General features: G+C 49.2%; 1 protein-coding gene across 1 annotated transcript in view; it reads left to right on the top strand.

The window, feature by feature from the left end:
• Positions 1-23020, top strand: part of Myo18b (myosin XVIIIb) — a 193066-nt gene that overhangs the window by 141729 nt on the left and 28317 nt on the right. The window contains exons 38-40 of the mRNA XM_006249578.5: positions 14137-14267; positions 20700-20744; positions 22435-22572. Coding sequence (XP_006249640.2) covers positions 14137-14267; positions 20700-20744; positions 22435-22572 — 314 coding nt within the window. The remainder of the gene's footprint in view (positions 1-14136; positions 14268-20699; positions 20745-22434; positions 22573-23020) is intronic.

Below are 23020 nucleotides of genomic sequence, written 5' to 3' on the forward strand. Positions count from 1 at the left end.
CTAGCTTCCAAACAACACCATTGCCTGCCTGTTAACTTTCCATAAAGCTGTAAAGGCCTTCAAGCAACAGCTGGGGGCATTTTTCAAACGATAAGCTTGAATGGAAGAAAGAGAAAGCTCCCTGGCAGCCACCTGGAGCTCCCAGCCCTCAGTTTTGCTGAAGATAATGAGGCAGGGGAAAGAAAGGGAGGGTGTGTCTAAAGTTGTTAAACTGTCTATATATAATGGACCCTGGGTTACCTTTAATAGAACCCGAGTGCGAATCAGGTAGAAAACATGGCCAACACACATGCCATGGAAATAAGATATTCTCATTAACAGCGAGTGTCCCCAAGTAACAGACTTAGGGATAATTTTAAGGTGTTTTTTCCCTACTTTATTTATCTCTGCCTCTGCCCCTGCCCCCCCTCTCTTTGTGTGTGTGTGTGTGTGTGTGTGTGTGTGTGTGTGTGTGTGTGTGTGCAGGTGCACATCCATGTGTCTGGAGGCCAGACATTGCTGGACTGGCTGGTCAGGAGCCCCAGGGATCTTTCTGTCTCTGCCCTGCCAATGTTGGGATTTCAGGACTTAACCCTGAGTACTAGGGACACAGATTCAGATCCTGAATGCTCCTGGGCAGTCACTTAGCTTTCTTAGCCATTTACAGTCCCCCGTGAGTTCTGTTTGAAGCAGCAGGACACAGACAGAACCTGCAGGGCTGAGTTTGCTGGGCCATAACATGGCACCCCACATGGGTCGCACGTGCAGGGTTGGGGGGGGGCGCTTAAAACAGCACAAGAGTGCTATTTAAGTCCCAAAGGGCACGAATCAAAAACTCAAGGCATCATAGGCCCCTCTGGAAGTTACCCTTGCTTCTGGGCAGTTCACTGGGAATCTTTTGGACACTGTTGCTTTGGGACAATGTTGCATGTGTACTAGGCTGGTTTCAAACTATCATCCTGCCTTAGCTTCCCAGTGCTGGTATGGCAGATGTGTACCACCTGGCCAGGCACTGGTGTTCGGTGTCCTCTGGTTTGCAGATACTGTCCCTCCAGGGCTTAGCTTCTGCATAGTGCATTCTCTGTCCCCCTCTGTGTGTCTCCAGGCTTCCACTCACCATCCTGTGATGACGCCAGGCTTGTCATTTTGTAGGATTAACTATGAGTCCGTGTTAGCTTGGTGGCCCCTGTTAAGAACCATGTGGGCATCTGTCTGCTTCCTGGGTTTTTAGGGATCTGGGACTTGGTTCATCCATTAGACCACTGTGCTCTTAGAAGTTTGGCTCATGGTCACAATGGACACAGGGGTTTTCCTTCATAAGCAGGCTTTCTGATTATGGAGGTTTTCTGATGTCCCTATGCTGACTGGCCACCAGCTCCATGCCCCATCCCAGGAGAGGGTATAGAGGATTCTAGGCTTCTGCCCTTCGCTGACCACTTCGTGGAGGGTTCCCTCTTCACATGAGTTTGTTCCAGGATCTTGGTAGGGGTCTCCACACCCCAAGACAGAGCACTGAACCTGTCATCAGACAACAACTGAGAGTGAATCCCTAACACACATCAATGAGTATCCTTGGAAAGAGGCCCCCTCGTTTCAGTCACACCTGCTATCAGGCAGGCCTGGCCCTGGCTGACATTAGGATTACAACATCAAAAGAGGTCTTTTGGTTTTCTTGCCGCTGCTGGTGGAGATGCTCAAAGGGTTGCATTCAACAGTGGAACCTGAGTCTTGTATAGTTGTGGAGGCCAGAAGCCCAAACCCACCCTGCAAAGGGATCACAGCTGGGGTCTGAGTGCGGAGTCTCGGGGGATGATCCCTTCTCTTCCTCTCCTGGTTCCAAGACTCATAGCTTCTCTTAGCTCTAGTCTGTGTCATTCCAACCTTGGCTCTAGGCACTGAGACCACAATTATTCCCCCATGGGCCCTCTTAATGGCATTTAGGACCCATGTGGGTAATTTCCCCAATCCTAGGTTGTCTTAGTCAGGGTTTCTATTCCTACACAAAATCATGACCAAGAAGCAGGCTGGGGAGGAAAGGGTTTATTCAGCTCACACTTCCACATCGCTGTTCATCACCAAAGGAAGTCAGGACTGGAACTCAAGCAGGACAGGAAGCAGGAGCTGATGCAGAGGCCATGGAGGGTGCTACTACTGGCTTGCTTCCCCTGGCTTGCTCAGCCTGCTCTCTTATAGAACCCAGGACCACCAGCCTAGGGGATGGCTCCACCCACAATGGGCCCTCCCACACTCAATCACTAATTGAGAAAATGCCTTCCAGCTGGGTCTCACAGAGGCATTTCCTCAAGGGAGGCTCCTTTCTCTGTGATAACTCCAGCTTGTGTCAAGTTGACACACAAAACCAGCCAGTACCTAGGTCCTTGTCACATCTGCTAGGTCCTTTTTTTTTTTTTTTTTTTTTTTTTTGGCATAAAGCAGCACCATGGGGGGGAGGGGACCTTAATTAGACCTACAAAGACACTGAGCCAAAACCACCCAGCTAAGCCAAGTCTGAACCCTTCGTATGATAAAAACCACAGGAGACAGTAAATATTTGCTGCTCCCAAATGTTGGGCGCTGAAGTAATTTGTTACACAGCAATAAATAACAGACACACAATACAGATCTGTAATTCTTCACGCGGTCATGTGGCGCCGGAAAGCGGCGATTTTGGAAGTCTTACAGTCTTCTCCTCAAAATTTACGGATGAGAGAGCATACAGCTCCGGGCAGATGGTATGATAGATATTTATAAGCTGGAAACATCAATTGCGTTTTAAATAACGAAGCCCTGGTGATCCTCAGCGCTAACCACTTAGCTGTCCTGCTGCCATCCAATCCAATCCAACCTTCCTAAGCTCAGCTGTCACCTACAGGGAGCAGCTGGGGGCAATGGAGGTAGGGTGGAGAGTGGAAGGACCAGAGAGGGAGGTTTAGCCATGGGCAATCTCAGCAGATGTCACATCTTTTAATTTGATATCTCCTTAGGGGATCCTCTTATAGCCAGCTTCCAACAGGGGACACTGTTGGAGCCTCATCTTCACGGGAAGGCTCCGTGTCTGGGCTTTTCCCTCAGCCCTGGCTTGGCAGTGCCTCCCAGCTTGCTGTTCCTCTGGCTTCTACCAGCTGCTCTGGACTTTGGTCTGTTGCACCCCAACTTTGGTGTCCCTCAATGTGGCGACCATTGTACCCTACAGACCCACTTACCAGCTTTCTCCAGGAACCCTGATGACATGCAGGGTCACCCAGGCTATTTACCCTACCTGGGGATGCTATGCTGTCTGCAAAGGGCTTTGACCCTGTGAAGCAGCCTCTGATTAAACCGACTTCTTCTGGCTTCAACTTCCCCATCACGGGAAACTTGATTCCCTATTCAATTCACTTGTTCAGCTCCCAGTATTAGGTTCCTGGCTCTGAGTAACGTGGGACGATTTCTGTTTCTCTGATGCATCCGACTCCCTCAGTGTAAGCATTGAAATCCTTCCCTTCAAGCAAGAGGTAATACATTTTTTTGACTCATTTCTGGAAAAGGAGGTTGTCCTGCCTGTTTGGTACCTGTGGCCTTGGTGCTCCCATACCCTAGAAAGAACTGGGGCAGTCAGAAGTGTAAGGGGACGCCACTTGATATTGCTTCTTTTTTTTTTTTCCTTGCAAGAAGTTTTTGTCAAAGAGCAAGAAGTGGCAATGTCACTGGAAGGGAAGGTGAGGAACAGATATCCACTGGCACAGTGATCCACTGGCACAGTGACCCACTGGCACAGTTCCCACAGAGGGTCAGGGTTCCCACGCAGGGGAAGGGTCTGTGTGGTCTAGAGCAAAGACTGCTGTGTGCAGGCCGGGTCTCACTCCGCCCACCACAGATCCCCTTCCTGATTCTGAGACTAACTGCACAGTGCAATGAGGAAGGTTGGCTCCAAGAACCCCTAGCTTAGGTGAAAGATCCAGGCTCAAAACCCAAAGCACCGTTCATGTCGAAGTATGTGTTGGTTTTCATTGCCATGGAGCCAAAAGATTGTGTGTGATACTTACAGGCTCTCCAGTCTATGCATGTGAGCTCATGTGTACACATGCCTTGTGCACGTGTGGGAAGCCCGAGATGGCTTAGGGTGTCAGCCCCCACCTCCAGCTTCAGTTAGGTATGTACTGGGCTAAGTGGCCTATGAACTGTCTCCCTTCTTCTGTCTTTCCCTAGGAATATGGTGATAACCAGGGCTTATAATCCTGTGTGAGGGCCTTTGTGGGCTCATCAGGTTTGATCTGCGAATGCTTTACTGAAGAGCCGCCCCCTGGCTACTGTCATTTAGACTTTCCATTACCGTGACAAACAGCTGGGAAGACAAAGAGGGATTATTTATTGTTATTCGTGGCTTTCATCTTAATTATTCTCTTTAAAGGCTACTGAAGAGCTCATCAATTTTACCGAAGAAACTAAAACTTGTAATAAATTGATATAAATTGATCACGACCCTATAAACCTCAGTTCCTTTCCACCGCTGTTAAATTGTCTTAAAAGTAAAGATAGATTTAATCATACACGGATTTCTGTTAAATAGAAACATTCCATCCTGGTCTGCCCTGATCTATCCCGATCCGCCCTAATCTGCTTTCTGTTGCTGTAATAAACACTGTGGCCAAAGCAGCTTGGGAAGGAAAGGGTTTATTTCTTACACATCCCAATCATCCAGGGGTATATGGCCAAAAACTCGAGGCATGAATTCATGTGGAAGCCATGGAGAAATGTGGCTTTCTGTCTTGCTCTCTGTGGTTTGCCCAACATGCTTTTAAAACAACTCACAACGACCTGCTTAGGAGTGGCTCTGCTTACATTAGGCTGGGGCCTCCAAATCTACCCATTAACCAAGAAAATGCCTCCCACAGACTTGCCTCTGGGCCAGTCTGACCGAGGCAGTTCTTGAGTTGAGGTTTCTCTTCCCAGGCACTGCTACTTTGTGTCAGGTTGATAAAAACTAACCAGTACAATTGACTCCTTGTGATCTTGACACACACATGCACGGCTATTAAACAATAACCTTTTCTTTCTTATTTGTCCCCCAATAATCCCTGATGGTGTCACACAATGTAAGACATAATACACCTTTAAAAGTTGCGCAGACTTTTAAGTTTTTCTACACTTTTAAAAATTCGAGATCTCCTTAAAAACCCAAAGTCTCTTAATTGCGGCCTCCTGTAAACAGAAAGACAAATTACATGCTTCCTTAATCCAAAAGGGGAAAGAAAACCAGAGCACAACCACAAGTAGATCAAATCTTCAACAGATCTTCAGAGCAAATCTCCAACAGTATAAATAACTGTGTCCAACATGATCTTGTGGGCTCCAGGGGACTTAGATTCCCCCATCTCTCCAGCTCTGCAGCCATGCTGTTCACAGTACACACAGCTTATTTCTTGGGCTCAGATCTGCTCCACTGTTTCTCCCCACTCCTGCCTCTGTCCTGGGAGGTTGAATTGCAGCCTTAGCATCTCCGATATGCTGGAGTCTCTACCCCAACAGAGGCCGCTTTTTCACCAATGGCTTCTTCTGGCCCTTTCAGGGACTCTGACCCTGCCACACCATGTCAAGCCTTGGCTTCTGTCCGTGACCCCTTCAACCTTGAAGCCCCCATGTTTCCAAAATCATTATCGGATGGGAGATCCCTACGTATTAGGGTTCAGCTGCCAGCTTGCTAGACTGCGTTGGCCTCCATGAACCACAGCTGTGTGTGCTGGCTCAGAGGAAACACTTCCCAGAAGATTTCAGCTCAGGCCCAGCTAATCAGCATAAAGCAAAGCCATCATTTCAGTGGTGCTGGTCTCTTGTTAATCACAGCTGAGTTTTCAACTCCTGGGACTACCAGAAACCGTAGATTCTTAATTCAAAGCAACCCTTAAACAGTCATGACAGTCTTTACTTCTCTCGTAGATGTTATAAGCCAGTCCTCCTTCGTCTTCACCTCCCTGAGCACTCTTATCCTCCAAGCTCCCACAGAACAGTTCATCAAGGTTTGGGCACTCAATGGCTTTTCTGGTCTAAAGTTCCATATGATTCTACAATCCTCCTCCAAGCAACATGGCCATGTCTGTCCTAGCAGTACCTGACAACCTTGGTACTGAAGTTGTCCTGGCTCGCTTGCTTCCCCCTACTGTAGGAAACACCACCAACAGCAACTTGGGGAGGAAAGACTTCATCTGGCTTACACAATCAAATCAGAGTCCATCACTGAAGGGAGTCAGAGCAGGAACTTAAGGCAGGAAACATGGAAGGATGCTGCTTACAGGCTTGCTCCCCCATGGCTTGTTCAGCATCCCTTCTTTTATAATCAGGGTTCTTTCTTACATAAATCAGACTACCTGTCCCATGGTTGTTACTGTCCTCAGTGGGTGGAGCCCTCTGCTATTTACAGCATGTGTGGCCTTGGATTTAAATGTATTCTTGTTGCCATTGGACCCCATACAGTGTCCAGGATGTGCCCTGTGATAGGCAGAGGGTCATGGTGGTGAGAGTTAGTGACAGAGCAAGGTTGCTTACCTCATGACAATCAGGGATGGGAAAGAGAGACAGGAAATAGGCAGGGCAAGAAACCAGGCCTGGGGACACATGCCCAGTGACAGACTTCCTTCAGTTAGCCCATCTCCTAAAGTTTCTAGTGATTCTCAAAACATCAACCCCTCAGCACGGGAGCGACACTTCACACTAACAATCTATCGGGGACTGGATGTCTAGCTGTATTCTTTGAGGACTTAAGGGGTACTTCTGGGCAGATTACCATCACTTAAGGTCTGGTTTTCTGTTTGCCACTGGCAGGGAAAGCAGCACAGGGCAGTCTGGGGCTGAGGCACTCATCTGGGTGGGGAGGAGAAGACCCTTTGACCCCTGGTTGCTTGGGTTTGTGCAATGACTCATCAGAGACGCCTGCCCCAGATGAGCTAAGGCTGAGGAGAAAGGGTTAGGTATTTACTGGCTCTGTAAACATCTCTCAGTGTGTATCTTTCTGTGAATTTCTTTTTGTTGTTGTTTTTGTTGAGACAGGATTTCTTTGTAGCCCTGGCTGTCCTGGAGTTCTCTATGTAGACCAGGATGGCCTTAAATTCAAAGAGATCCACATGACCTGAGTGCCAGCATTTAAAGCCAGCCACCACACCTGGCTCCCTGATTCTTTTGGTGTGCCTTTGGGACTTGCTAGGGTTTGAATCTGATTGTCCCCAGTAAAGACCAGTGTTTGGTCTCAGAGTATTTAAATAACTTTCCAGTGCTGAAAGGTAGTGAGACCTTTGAGTGGGGTTGGGAGAAGGGAGTTAAGGTTTTACACACACACACACACACACGCACGCACGCACGCACACGGGCATGCACACACAAAAGGGAGTTCTTTCTCTCAGAGGACCAAAATGGTTAGTTACCTCCAGAGTGACTGTCAAAAAGGGTACCTCCTTGATCTCAGTGATGGTGAAGCTTTTGTTCCCTTACTGCGTCAGAAAGCAGCAAGATGGATAGACTTCAAGAGTGTTGTGAGATCTGTTCTGTCCAGTAAACTGTGGTGCAGGCAAGCTGAATCTTGAGAGGCTGCCTCACGGGCAAAGAGCCTGAGAGGGAGCTCCCGTGTATCCGTGAGAACGAAAATCCCTTTCCGTTTTCCTGCGTTCTGCCAGGTGCACGTGGCAGTTACCAGAAGCCACACCCACGGGGTGCTATGCCCTTGGAGTGGCAGAACCAAGAGCTAAAATAAAGCCCTTCCCTATCTAAATTACCAAGTCTCAGGTGTTCCATTATAGCAACGGAACACGAACTAAAATCAGATCTTTGGTGAGTCTCTCTGCATCTGTTATCACAGCATAAAAATAGAGTGGAATAGAGAGTTTTCGGGATGAGTAAGGGAAGGACTTCGTGGAACAGTAACTGCAAGGTCCCTGGCTCCTCTTCCTGCGGATAGCCGGCTCTTGCTCAGGTAGAGGGGGACTCAGTTGCAATGAACCAGAGAAATGAAGCCCATTTTCCAAGTTTCTCATAAAACGCCAAATCCATAGTTTCTGCAGAAGATCCTGAAAATCATAAAGAGAGGACATCAGCGTGTTTTGATAGCTCACGCCAGGGAGAATAGCTACGGCCTGTAATTTACTATAACATCCTCCAATTATCGTCTGTTTCCACGGTGCTTGGATCTAAGGGATCTTATTGATATTAGGCGAGGTAAGAGATTTCAACCATTCAGCAGAACCCCAGTCCGAATCAGAACTACAGATCAAGGTGTTCACTTAGGAATTAACTCAGCAATAGTCATCGTATGCTCAGGTATGTTTCAAGCATGTGTGATATGTGTGATATGTATGTATGTATATATGTATATACATATATGCATATACACTCTGCGTGTATGAGAGAGAGAGCGAGCGAGCGAGCGAGAGAGAGAGAGAGAGAGAGAGAGAGAGTGTTTCAGAACGGTTTTGAAATCCTCCTGTCTGTGTGACATTCAGAGTCATTTGGATTTTATATTAGAACGGGATCTGGGTGTGATACCCTGATAGGGGTGAAGCCTATAAGCCCAGAGGAGGATGAAAATTCCAAGGCCAGCCTGGGCTACAGAGTTGAATTAAAACGATTTGCCAGTTGCTGATTACACACGTGTTAATAAATGCACGCTTATATTTACTAAGCAAACCGCTGGCAATAGATCCATGTGCATCACCTATTCACTTAAACACACGCATCCTACCTAGCAGGAAGCTTCTGTCTGCCCCTACTGTGCTGGAAAACAGCAAGAGGAATGAACTTCTAGGATGTCGTGAGATCTGTGAACTGAACCTTGAGAGGCCTCCTCAGGGGCACGGAGCCCGAGGGAAGAGCTGCCGTGCATCCCAGGCAGACGAAGGTCTCTGGGGAGCAGGGTGCTCTGGGTAAAGAAACAAGCAGCAAACATCAGCTTTGGTATTAGCCTCTAATTGAATGTCACAAGCAGAGACCATCGTAATTGCTGGCATTTATTATCATCTGAACCGCTTCCCACACAGCAACTGTGCATGCGGTGCCCCCGGGAGAGCAGCAGCCTGGAAGTCTAAAGGCCTCCCAATGCCTGTGAGCGATGCTGGGCCAGGAGCTTACACTGCCCGCTGTTGTCTTTATCTTGGTAAACATGATGCGTGTGAATCCTGTGTACATCAGACCCTGTCCTTTCCTTTGTCCCCGTCAGTCGTGTAGTGACGCTGACTCTCTCTGCCCTAAGCATGTACATGTCCACCATGTGCCAGGCATAAGCAGTGCAGGTGGATCAGGTCCCGTGATGGTGTCAGCTCTGGGGAAACTGGCACACAGTAGGAGATCAATAAATGTGGCTTGAATGCAAAGGTGTGTGATTGGACAGGAGGAGTGTGTTGTAGGAATATGGAAGCCATTTCTGTTTGTGTTTCTTTCCCTGCCAAACAGCCATAGATCTGTCTGGGGATTGGGTGGTTTCCTGTGGGGTTTTCTGCCATGCATATATCAAACAGGCTTATATCATACTAGTGTTCCACCCCTGAGCATGTTCCTCGCTAACAATAGAGGATCCTAAGCTCGTATGGGGCCTCAGGACACAGCTGTGCTCTGGAGGGGCAGCTGAGACAACTTTCAGTGTGCCCCAATGTGATCATCACGCCAGTTGGGCATCTGTCCCTAGAAGACGTTGGAGGCAGGGGCGTCACCAGCTTGAACCATCTGTCTCCAACTGGCCCTTTCTTTCTGCGTGTCTTCTCTAGGTTGTGATGGGGTGAGGGGTCTTGTTTTGTCTGCCTTGGGCTGGCTGCTGGGCTCTGCAGTGTTGGGACTGATGTCTTGGTCTTCTTAGTCAGCAGATTCCCGCAGGTTCCCAAACTGAAGTGGGAGAGCTCGGCTCTGCTGACTGCTGATAGCTGGTTATGCAGCTCCCTCTCTCTGGGGTGCTCCCTGGCTCCAGAGTGCTCCATTGATCTGGCATGCTCCACAGACAGCAGATAGAGGATGGGCATTAGAAGGCATTAGAAGGCAGTGGAGTCAGGGTGACCATTATGCCTAAATCCTTAGTCCACACACTTTCCCCAGGACCTGTTGTCTTTGGCCAGACTTCCACATTCCAAGCTTTTTACTCTAGGTTTGGCCTCCCCAGTAAAAGGGAAACAATGTTGCCCTCGCCAAGTTTCCTCTTCTGGGAATGTGATGTTATCAATGTTGTGCTCCCCCTGCCACCGGCACATTAGCCCTTTAAAGATTAGCTATTTGACCTTCAAGCCACACCTCTGAGATTCGACTCTGTAAAGCTGATGACTCCAGAACCTACAAGGTTACATTTTTACCTCAGCTCAAGTCCCACTTTTCTGGCCCGGGCCAGCAGCAGAGCAGGACACCAGTCTCTGCCCATGCCTGCCCATCTCCTCTTCTCTTCAGAGTGTTCCCTGAGGATTGGGACCACATACCTGTGCATGATCTTTCCCTGAGCAAGAGCCATGGAAGAGAAGCTACTCTGAGGAGAGGCGCCATGCTCCGGAGTCTGCACACCAGTCCTGGGATGCCTCACCTCAGTTAACCACCACCACAGTTCTACTGTGCAGAACGCTTCCCTGCTCTGGTCTTCAGGATCCTTGTCTCTAGGCAGAATAGTCATGTGACCAATGTACGGCACCTCACGCTATTCCTCCATGCCCACCTGGCTCAGGTGATGAGGCGTAAGCTAGGCTGGAAGGTAAAAACCCAGATTTCTCCTAAGAAGCGGCTGTCACAATCCTTGGAGGTAGAGGTCAGGCCGGAACCACTGGTAACTGAGCCTGAGAAGGGGTGGTGCTCCCACAGTGCCTGAACCTAGGAAGGAGTGGTGCTCCTACAGTGCTCTGTCTCAGTCTGGGAAGAAGTGATCTCACAATGCTTTGTTCTGAGCCTAGGGAGGAGTAGTGCTCCCACAGTACCCTATCCGTTTGGGAGGGAGTGGTGCTCCCACAGTGCTCTGTCTCAGCTTGGGAGGGAGTGGTGCTCCCACAGTGCTCTGTCTCAGCCTGGGAGGGAGTAGTGCTCCCACAGTGCTCTGTCTCAGCCTGGGAGGGAGTGGTGCTCCCACAGTGCTCTGTCTCAGCTTGGGAGGGAGTGGTGCTCCCACAGTGCTCTGTCTCAGCCTGGGAGGGAGTGGTGCTCCCACAGTGCTCTGTCTCAGCCTGGGAGGGAGTGGTGCTCCCACAGTGCTCTGTCTCAGCCTGGGAGGGAGTGGTGCTCCAACAATGTCTCTGTTTTGGCCTGGGAAGGAGTGGTGCTCCCACAGTGCTCTGAATCTTCTGGGCTTCAGCCCAGTTATCTTCCTAGCTGTATCTACCTGACCTGCTAGTGACCTTTGCATAACAACCCCCTCCACATGTCCTGATGTCCTTGTCTCGCTCCTAGCTGTGGTCTGGGGCTTGGCCCCAGCTTGTCCCTCACTTGCCTGTCCTGAGGTTAACATTCCATGGCTGGCAGCACCACCTGAAGTGTAAGCTGGCCATGCCTATGCCAGTCTTGCCCACATACACCTGCTTCTGACCACATTGTTCTTCCCCTTTCAGCTCTGTGAAGCCCCGGCCTGGCCTGGTTGGGCCACACCTATTGCAGTACTCAGTTCTGACAGAGAGATGTAATGCCATCTTTAAGGTTCTAACTCCTGATAGTGAGAAAGGAGAGGCCAGTCCATGGCAGAATGTCCATCCATTCCTGTGATGGGAAACAGACGTGGTCCTTGCAGGGTTCCCTGGATGGGGCATGGGCAACCCCATGGATTGGGTTCACATCCTGACTCTGTAGCCTGTAGTGATGTAGCTGTCCTTAGTTTCTTCAGAGAGGCCTGGAAATCTGTCTGTGGTTACTGGACTGCTGGAGTTGTCAGAATTGTGTCACTGCAATATTCACCTTGCACACCTCCATTAGGCATCTATCTGTGTGTTTCCTTGAATAGCTAATCAAAAAGGAACTTCAAATAAATGGATCAGTTTTAAATTAATCTCACCCAGGACCCTGCTCCACCTGAAACTCCAAGTCCCACCCAACAATCGTGTGTGCGTGCGTGTGTGTGTGTGTGTGTGTGTGTGTGTGTGGTGTGTGTGTGGTGTGTGTGGTGTGTGAGTGGTGTGTGTGGTGTGTGTGTATGTGTGTGTGGTGTGTGTGTATGTGGTGTGTGTGGTGTGTGAGTGTGTGGTGCGTGTGTGTGTGTGGTATGTGTATGTGTATGTGTGTGGTGTGTGAGTGTGTGGTGTGTGTGTGTGTGGTATGTATGTGTGTATGTGGTGTGTATGTTGTGTGTGTGTGTTGTGTGTGGTGTATGTGTGTATGTGGTGTATGTGTGTGTGTGGTGTGTGTGTGGTGTGTGTGGTATGTGTATATGTGTGTGTGTATGTGTGTGTGGTGTGTGTGTGGTGTATGTGTGTGGTGTGTGTCGTGTATGTGTGTGTTTGTGTGGTGTGAGTGTGTGGTGTGTGTGGTGTGTATGTGTGTGGTGTGTGTGATGTGTGTGTGTGGTGTGTGTGTGTGGTGTGTGTGGTATGTGTGTATGTGTGTGTGTAGTGAATGTGGTGCTTTGTATGTAGTGTGTATGTAATATATGTGGTATTTTATATGCAGTGTGTGTAGTGTATATGGTGGTTTGTATGTAATATGCATGTGTGTTTAGTGTGCATGGTAGTTTGTATGTAGAGTGTGTGTATGTGTGTGTGTGTGTAGTGTACATGGTGGTTTGTGTGTGTGTATGTGTGGTGTGAGGAATGTGTATGAGTGCATTTGTATGTATGTGTTATGTGAGGTGTGTAGTTGCTATGGATTCCAAGCGACAGACATCTTGGTGATTCTGTTTGCTCCACAGTATTCAAGGATTCTGTTCACACTACCACAGCCCTTACTTCTGTGAAAAATTGTCTAATGACGAAGTGATGTTCTGTGATCTCCCTATCCATCCCCAAAGCTGGGTATAGCTTTTGGCTTTCAGATTCTCATATCATTGGCCACACTGCCCTGAGCAAACTCATGTTTGCTTCTGATCTGTCCTGTGGAATTAATTTCCAAAAGAGAGATTCTGAATGTAGCCAGACGATTCTCTAACTCGAGGTATCTGGTGCATTGTGGGATATAACAGTATCCAACCTTGACCTGTCATGGTATACCCCAAGGCCTGTTTGCCAACTCTTTGTCCAGACTTAGTCTCCAGGGGCTGACTCACCTTCCATCAGCAAGCATAGTGTTAAGGGACAAACTGGAAAACAGGTGCTTTGTGGACACGAGAGATTTCCCAAAGAGTCAGGACAAAATTGAGTCACGGTCCCACCAGACAGTACTGATCTCAGTGGATAAGTACCACCAAGACAACCAAGAGTACTAAGCTCGATTTCTAGCACCCATGCTAAGTCGTTGCCCTTGAAGGTCTCGGTCGCTCAGCTCTGAAGGACAGATAATCACAACTCCCCTGCCAGGCTCTCAGTGAGGGAGGCTTTGGTCATGTGACTGCTGGTGGCTACAGAAAAACTGACCCCTAAATGTCTGCCAGGTCTGTCGGTCAGCAGGGGGCCCCACCAGGCCATCCTACTCTGTATACTTTTTGGGTTCAGTTCTGTTGCTGTGCACACCATGACCAAGGTGACTCTTACACATGAAAGCAGGAGCTTGCTTACAGTTCTGGAGCATTGGTTTGTGGTGGTTGTGTCAAGGAGTGGGCAGTGTGTAGGCAGGCATAGCCGAGAACAGGCCAAGAACAGTAGGACTGATGCCCAGGGAGCAGAACCCTGCTCTGTGTGGCTCCAAACCTTCCTCACCAGGTTCAGCTTGGTTGGCCCATTTACTGACCAATTTAAGATGGCTTTGCACCCAGTAAGGTAGTGGCGTAAACTAAAGCATGTCTCTAGGCTCATAAATGTATAAGGAGCTCTAGGCTCATAAATGTATAAGGAGCAATACCCTTATGGATGACCCAGCTTTGCGTTCCTGGAACATGCTAGCAGGGCTCTCTGGAGTCTTCCCTCCTGTGTAGAACACAGTGTGCCTGCCTGGGATACCTAGGGCTTCACGCTCCCCACGCCCCCTTCTGTCTGTGGTGAGAACCTGAGAGTGATTTGCTTACATCGAAGTCTCTGCTAAGGCTGTCCCTTCACTCCTGGAACTCTGGAGTACTGTGGAGTTCTCACCAAGACCAATGGGTTCTGTGGTCTCTGCCTGCAGGAGAAGTATGTGGAGGAGCTGGCAGCTGTGAGGCAAACATTGCAGACAGACCTGGAGACATCCATCCGGCGCATTGCGGACCTGCAGGCAGCCTTGGAAGAGGTGGCATCCAGTGACAGTGACACAGAAAGGTAAATGGGTGGTGGCCAGGTGGGGCTATGGTCTGCAGACCTCTGTCATCCCTGAAAGTCTGAGGGGACCCCAAAATGCCTGAAGGTTGCTGTTTGGTCAGACTGAGAGAAGAGGGATACTGTCCTTGTCACCTTTGAAGCATGGGACCAGCTAGAAAGAGATCAGTGTGGTGTCCTAAGGGAGCAACTTGTCTGGTCTGAACTTGTGCCTGTTACTTTCTTGTTGCTGTGACACAGCTCCTGGCATAAGTCACTTAAAGCCAGGCTTGTTTTGGCTTCCTTTTCAAGTTTGTCTCTGTCTCTGTCTCTGTCTCTGTCTCCCTGTCTCTCAAACACACACACACACACACACACACACACGCACGCACGCACGCACGCACGCACGCACGCACGCACGCACGCACGCACGCACACATACAAAATGAATCCAAAGATAGCAAAGGGGACAGAAACAGAGCAGCCATGCTCAGGTGTGGTACAAGCTATGGCAGGAATCAGAGGCCAGACTTCCCAGCTGAGTAATGAACCAAGATGAGTCACAGAGCACCCCAGATGTCACCCCGGGCTCTATCCTAAGAGCCACTACCCTCCAGAGGGTGCTCACATAAGACATATCTGTCTCTATGGTAACAAGACTCACCCTCCGCCTGACTCCATCTTTCCTGAGTTTAGGCCATGGGCACCTGAACGCAGCTCCAGTATTGGTCTCCTCTCCTCCTGATCTCAGCATTCAAGGCTGAACATATTCTTCCTTGCCGAGTTACTGATGTCTTTTTTTTCCACATACCAGTTTCCACATACTGTCAGCCTCACTGTTCACCAAGTTGGAAGGGAACTTGCCTGCATCTCAGGGGAGCTGTGGGACGGGGTGGGATGTCTGAACATAGGTGTCAGGCAACGCTCCTGGTACCCAGGAGCGCCCCCATGCAGCAACAAGTGGGACTGCTCTTGTTGGAGGAGGGGAAGAGAGCCTAGACCTCCATATCACATGACCTCAAACAAATATCCAATCGCTCTGATCCTTGCTCTCTTCCTTTCTAAGATGGATCCATAAGAGGTAGAAATGCAGCTCCCCCCATGGAAGCGTGTACCTGCAGAGACTCAGACATTACTTGTTGCCCCCGTTCTTTGATTCATTCATCTATCCATCCAGTCGATTGATAAACCTTTCCTGAGCACCTCTTCCATGCCAGACATCCCCCTGTGCCTTTGTGTTTTCCTTCCTTCTTTTGGACGCCATTTTTTCTCCATCTCATGGTGGACAGGGGCCGAATAGCTTGTGTGAGATAGGCAAATTAAGCAGGAGAGAGGGCCTGGCTCTGCAGCAATCTAAAAGCCCCTGGTGGCAGGTGGCCCATGGAACAGGTGGTTCCACGAGGGAGGAGGCAGTGCAGACCCATGAGAGGAGAATCTGGGAAAGCACGCACAAGGACCAGGAGGAATGTTCCAGAAAGCAAGAAAAGAGACTTATATTAGCTTAAGGGAGGAGAGAGTTTTGCTCGGAGAAATGGCCTCCTGTGGAAGGAGGCATGTCAATTGGAAAGACACAGAGCATGCAGCCGGTGAGTTCATGCCTGGACCAGAACCGGATGTCATTTTCAAGGGTGTCTCACACCTCTGCGACTCTGCCAGCCAGACCACAGTCTCCATGTTTCCACAGTCCCCAGAGCAGGGCCACCCTCTGGGAACAGCAGTGCACCACACCACAGACCATGTCACATTCAGGTCCTGGAGGAAGACCTGCAGGCCGGAGGCTCTGTCTTTTATGTTTCCCCATATTCCACCTCCCTTTCTCCCCCTCCTGTCTTTCTTCTCTCACAGAGCTTCCCTGAAACTGGCTGAGACTCTCAGTTGCCCAGATATTGGGGACTAAAGAAATAAGAGATGCCTACAGAAAAGTCCTGGCTCGTTGCAAAGCACAGACAACGCACCTACCTGCTGCTCACTGCCATTTTAATCAGGGTCTCTGTTGCCTTGATCAACACCATGAACAGAATCAACTCGGTGGGAAGAGGGTTATTTAAAGTCACAGTTCTACACCACAGTTAGGGTTCTCATTGTTGCGAACAGACACCATGACTGTGGCAACTCTTATAAAAGACAACACTTAGTTGTGGCTGGCTCACAGGTTCAGAGGTTCAGTCCATTATCATCGAGGCAGGAGCATGGCAGCATCTAGGCAGGCGTCATGGTGCAAGAGGAGCCCAGAATTCTACATCTTGTTCTGAGGACCACTAGGAGAAGGCTGGCTTCCACACAATTATGAATAAGCTCTCTCAAAGCCCACCCCCAACAGTGATTCACTTCACCCCAAGACCATACCTAATCCAACAAGTTCACACCTCCTAATAGTGCCACTCCCTGAGCCAAGCCTATTCGAACCACCAGAGTCAGGGCCAGAGCTCAAGGCAGGAACTTGGAGGCAGGAAGTGAAGCAGAAACCATGGAGGGGTGCCAATTACCGGCTTGCTCCTCATGGCTTGCTCAGCCTGCTTTCTTATAGAGCCCATGGTTGACACTACCCACAGCGGGTTAGGCCCAACTGTATCAATCATTAATCAAGGAAACACACTATAAATCTACCTACCTCTCTGATGAAGGTGTCCTTTCAACTGAGGTTCCTCTTCCCACATGACTCTACTCTGTGTCAAGTTGATAAGACACAACCAGGGCATGCCAGAGGACCATCACGGACCATCAAGGACAAAAAGAAATATGTGTTGCCCCACTGTTGGTCTGCTGCACAGATTGGGGCTCCAAGTTCCTGCCCTGGGGCCAGCCAGGTCCCCCCATCAGCAACTCCAAACTGCACATTGTGCACACTTATTGACTCGAATGAGAGGTTTGGATTGCAGCCTGAAAGATTGGTCTAAGTGTTCCAAGATACTTCTCTATAAATTCTCAATTAGTTTTCAGACCACTGGGTTAGACAAGGAAGAAAGAGGAGGAGAGGGAGAGGAAGATGGGAGAGGGGAAGGGGGAGGGAAAGGGAGAGGGGGGAGAGGGGAGAGAGGAAGAGAGAGAGAGGAAAGAGAGAGAAAGCCTAACTCTCTAACTGTCAAGTTGAGAGACTTGTTCTCATCATGCCTAATCACAATTCTGCAGTTCACCTGGAATTAGATCTTAATGGAGCAGGCCTTGCAGGCTGGGAGCCAAGCTCAGAACGTCAGGCAACACACAGAGGTGCTTTAGCTGGCGTGACTCTGCAGCACTGTCAGCTAGACTGTAGCATCAACCTTCTTAGACTAACGGAGGAAATGTTTCTGTTCGTGCCCCGGGCCTGGAATGTGCTCGTTAGTCATGGGAGGAAAGCTGCGTTGGCTGACAGAAACCGCCACCTATTCCTAGCCCCAGAATCTGCAGCTGCTCTGCCTGTTGCCTTGCCTGGAGGTGCAGTAGGGCGTGGGGGGGTCCACAGCTTACCCTTGTCTTCAGAGTCACAGGAAAGAGAGTGTCATTCCCAGCCAGGCCCATCTGAGATGAGAACTCTGGAAGCAAGCATGTCCTTGTGAGTGGGGTGAGTGGATACCAGGTGACCTCCAGCACACAGGCTCTAACAACTGGTCTGACATCAGGCTGTGGAGCAGACCTGGAGCCATCTGTATTGAGCCAGAGACTGACCTTCTGAGGACACGTTGTGTGTCAACAACTCACTGTTGAGCCTTGGCTCTGGCCTGAAAGTGAAGTTCCCTGCCCCATGAGATGACCATCCCCACAGCCTTTGTCTTACAGCTGCCCTCCACAAGTGCTGAACATGCCCTGACTGGAAGAACAGCTTGAGTGAACTCTCTGTTCATCTAAAGAGGTTGAACCTGGTTAGAGTCACTGCACGGGCCCCTGTGCCCTCTAGCATCAAATGTTACAGGTGGCCCTGCTCTCTGAGAAGGATGGTAACCAACACCACTCCCACCATTCACCAAGTCTATTTCTAACATTGCAGGAAGTGGTGGTGATGGATCCCCTGTGGTTCCCTTCTGTAAGACAGTTGTTACTGCTTGGCACACTTTGCCCTTGCATGTGTTACCAGATACCTATTAGTATCTCTCACAAACTAAAGATAAGGAAACTGAGTCTCATAGGCATCTAAAGTCTCATTGATGCATATGTTAAGCCACAAAGCCATGGCTTGTTCCTAGAGTTGGCCTCTCCCCCCGACCCCCTCCCCTCTGACTCCAGCCAAAGACGGCTTTGTTCTCACATAGGATGTGTCATGTGTCCTTCACCTCCTATCAAGGTCTCTGTTCCCCTCTGGGCTACCGTGCTGGTGAGCTCACGTCAGTCACTGACACGGAGCAAACGAATCCAGGCGTCACTTCCCAGCCTGTATTTGCATTTAGACTGAGGCTGTCTGGTAAAGGTACCCAGGAGGAATACATCTGAAGACACTTAATCAATTACCTCGATCCTTGCCAACATCTGTTTTAAAATTCCTGGCACATGTTCCCTTTGCAAAACCACACTGGCCAAGAAGATAAAAAGAACTATAGTCACCAGCCCAAGGCTGTGGTTTGAACCTCCCTCTGTCATGGAGTCAACCAGATCAGTACCGCGGACAGCGCCTCTGTTAACGCGGTCCTCCAGATCAGTACAACGGACAGCACACTTGCTAAGCCTCCAGTTAGATCAGTACCGCGGACAGCGCACCTGTCCTCACTGTAACAACACCCGCCCTTACTTAAATGAGGCCTGCTCCAAGCACAGACTTTGGCAGGGGTGAAGGGTGTAGAGTGTAGCAATGGTGGGTACAGTCTTGTTTATCATGAGATGGTGGCTTACATGGTGTAGTCACGATGCATGGAAATCCTAGATCTCCTTGCTCAAGTGCGAACAATCATGATTTGGACCATCAGAGTAGTCTTCTGGGACCAAAAAGGTCAACTTTATAGGGAGGTGCTGTTTACAAAGCTGTGTTCCCTCTTCTGTCAGCTGATATCTCAGCTGCTGAGCCCATGGGGGTGCCATGCAGACAGGAAGCATGCAGACGGGACTCATACACTCAGTGGAGGTTTGCTCCTACAGACTGGGTTTAAAAGCATCACACATCCAGGGTAGACCAGCAGACACATAACATCAGAAAGTATCCAAGTCTCTTGGGAAAGAGTCCCTCCAGGAGGAAGTGGTTCTGAATTCCAAGTCCCCAGAGCCACCTTCAGAGACCAAACCTGGATGAGTGTCAGCGCCCATGTGTGTTCTGTCGCTGGGCTGGACAGACTGTGTGGCGCTGTGCCTGTAATGAATGGTGTCCAGTGTCTGAGCTCAGGAGTGTGGATTCCAAATGGAGAGATGGAAGGGCTAGCTTCCCGCATGCCTCACACCGAGAGGAAAATGAGGTTCAGCCTCTTGGGATTAGACATTTGGTTATGAGTACCAGGGACCCTACTGTCCTGTCTCCATGCACTCAAGACATGTTTGTGGCCTTCAAGGCCATCAGTCCACTGGAGATACATGCTTGAAATAAGGGGCTATAGGGTAATGTGTCTTTAGAGGAAGAAACAAGAAACAACAGATATGTTCTCCTCAGACCTGTCCAAATCCCAGCAGACTTGTGGCTGGAGGCTCAGCTTGAGGACTCAGAGTAAAGGCAATTTAGATGCAGGGGTGTAGTCTTCTCTGGATCGACCTTTGATGGCAGTGGCACACTGACTATCAGTGTGCCCTGTGGTCTCCACAAGGCTGGGTTGGAAGCTCAGTGACCTTGTGCGTGGTGTACTCTCTTCATCTCTAGAATGGAGGCAGACAGTGTGGGCAGAGTGTGTAAATATGTTTCTCCCTGAAGAATAGTTACTCATGTAATTAGATTAGGAGTTTCCCACAATGCTCCAGGAAGCTATCCTGCCTGATCCTGATTTGTTTACTTCCCGAAGACTATGAGACAAGTGTCAGGCATGTCAATAACAATACGGTTAATGTCAGTGATGCCAATTGCATTCCCAAAAATTACTGTTTTGTGTCTGAGCATTTCGCCTACATATATGTCCATTTTTCGGGTGCCCTCAGAAGCCAGAAGAGGGCCTTTGATCCCCCGGAACTGGTGTTGCAGATGGTTGTGAACCATGGTGTAAGTGCATGGTGAAGTTGAACCCAAATCCTCTACAAGAGCAGCCAGTGCTCTTCACCAGAGCCCTATCCCTAGTCACGTTTTCTAAAGAGCACTGGCAATGGTTGCTCCTGTTCTCTGGGATCTGCACTGAACAATCCACAAGGGTTGCCTCTCTCTGCTCCACAGGCAGAGGCAGGGGCATGTGTGTTACTAATCAGCCACAGTTTGTAAAGGCAGGCGGGAAGCTCAGAGAGGGCAACTTAGGACCCTATGACCACACAGTAGTGAAGGGTGGAAGTGGGAGGCAAACCCAGGTGTGTGTAGTGTTGGAGACCAGGTCCCCAGTCCTGACTGTACAACTACAACAGTCGTTGTCTTGTCTCTCCTTCTAGCGTCCAGACGGCAGTGGATTGTAGCAGCCGCAGTGGGAAGGAGGGGTAAGTAACCCACAGGGCTTATGAAGGCAAACCCCTGGTGGCTTGTGTGCAGTTGGCAAGGAGAAGGTTCACAACCATCAGAGAACTCTCTGTCATGCCTATGAAACTCTGGCTTCATGGTTTAACATGTGCCTTACCAAAGTTCACCCTGCATGCCTGTATGATGTTGTTTAGACACAGGGAAGACATGCATTATCATACCCCTATCCCCCTCCCCGCCTTCAATGGCTCCCTGTTCCCACAGAAACAGACTTTTTAAGTAGACACCTGTGTTACACGTTGACCTTTAATCCCCTCTTCACACATGGGTCCTGATTCCCTACTGCCTAGACCCTGACCTTTTCTGCCCTCCACACCTGTGTGTGCACTCTTCCCTCCAAGCCTTCACCTTCCTGAAGTTCACCTGCCTCACTGACTTCCTCTTCTTCCAAGAAGGAAATGGAGGCTCCTTACTTAACCTGCAAACTGGCCCTCTGCCTGTCTCTGCAGTAGTGTGAATGGAGCCTTCATTTCATGGCTGCTCACAGAGATATTTATCAGGTCTCCCAGGATGCGATCTTGAGCATAGGATTAATGTCAAATTCATGTATGCAGCCCTGTCCTATGGTGGCTGACTTAGTGGCAGATAAGCATACCATACCCCTGCGTATGTGTATGCCAGTACACAGAAATGTATGCTACACTTCTGCATGTACGGGCTCACTTGTATACACACACATTCAGACACACAGATGCACACATAGAGACACAGACACATACATTTAAACATGCTCACACAGACACAAAGGTACAGACACACAGATGAACATATAGAGACACAGACAGATACATTCACACATACACACTCACACTGACACATGCACACAGACACAGATACATTCACACATACTCACTCAAATTGACACACTCATTCACAGAGACATAGATAGATACATTCACACAGACACACCAAACAGATACAATCACATATACACACTCACACTGACATACAGACAGACAGATAAATTTACACATACACACTCACACTGGCACACTCACACAGACACACATAGACAGATACATTCACACATACACACTCACACAGACACAGATACATTCACACATACACACTCACACAGATACAGATACATTCACAATACGTACTCACACAGACACAGACACACACACACACACACACACACACACATTCGCTCACTGTGTAACCCTCCTCTGGTGTTACTCTCGCAATCAAAAACCACAAAGAGAAAGTCCGGCTTGCCAAGGTGATCCCCATAAGGCAAAGGAGGATTGAAGATTTTCACCCCTTGCACATCCCATGAACATATTATTTAATACAGAATTCAATGGAATGCTTGATCACCAAGTCAGAGTGCCCTCAACACCCTAGTTGGTGTGTTTGTGTGTGTGTGTGTGTGTGTGTGTGTGTGTGTGTGTGTGTGTGTGTGTGTGTCCTAGAGTGCTGTGGTTAATAGCCAAGATACTAGAGTAAAATCAAGTCCATCCAGACTTCAAGCATGAGTCAGGTGACCTTAGCTAAGACCCGAGTTGGCCTCTCCAAATGCCAGCGCTTCCTCCCACTTCACAGGCCACTGCCAGCTCCCTGTCCGTAGCATACCACATAGAGTACTCTGCAGGGCTCAGACTCTGATGTGGTGGCCACTGTGGTCAGTATCCTAACTTTGCCTTCTAGGGACAACGTCTCTGTCATCAGCTCCCAGCCTGAGAGCAGTCTGCAGTCCTGGATGAGCTGTTCCCTCTCCCTGGCCACTGACTCAGTGAGGATCCCTTCTCGACAGTCAGCCATCAGCAGTTCTCTCCACAGTCCCAGGTAAGAAGAGCCTTGCCAGCTCAAAGACTCCTGTTGCAGGCTGACCTTCATGACTTCCACTTTTTGTACTTGGGGCAGGGACCAATGCCCTGTTGTGTGGCTTTAAGTAAGTCATTTGCCCTCACAGGGCCTGAGATATGTGGAGTCTGGTGCTGTTACTGACCCAGCGGATGGTCAGGATACAGCTGTAACACTGTAATGTTGTAACGTTGTAACACTGTAACACAGACCTCTGTTTTGAATAGTGCTGCTGGAACAAAGGATGACTAATCTTTATCACTGCTTCTGTCTCAGGTGTCAGACTAGTGATTCTCTGGCTTATAAATAAGCGTGGTCAGTTACGTTTGTTTCAGTTTTGGATGACATCCTTGAGTAGAGTCATAAAGAACATTGAGCTAAAGCCAGGCACAGTGCTGCAATGCCCAGGAGCTCAGCTGCTCTGGAGGCA

The sequence above is a fragment of the Rattus norvegicus genome, chromosome 12 (assembly GCF_036323735.1).
Source record: "Rattus norvegicus strain BN/NHsdMcwi chromosome 12, GRCr8, whole genome shotgun sequence".
NCBI lineage: Eukaryota > Metazoa > Chordata > Mammalia > Rodentia > Muridae > Rattus > Rattus norvegicus.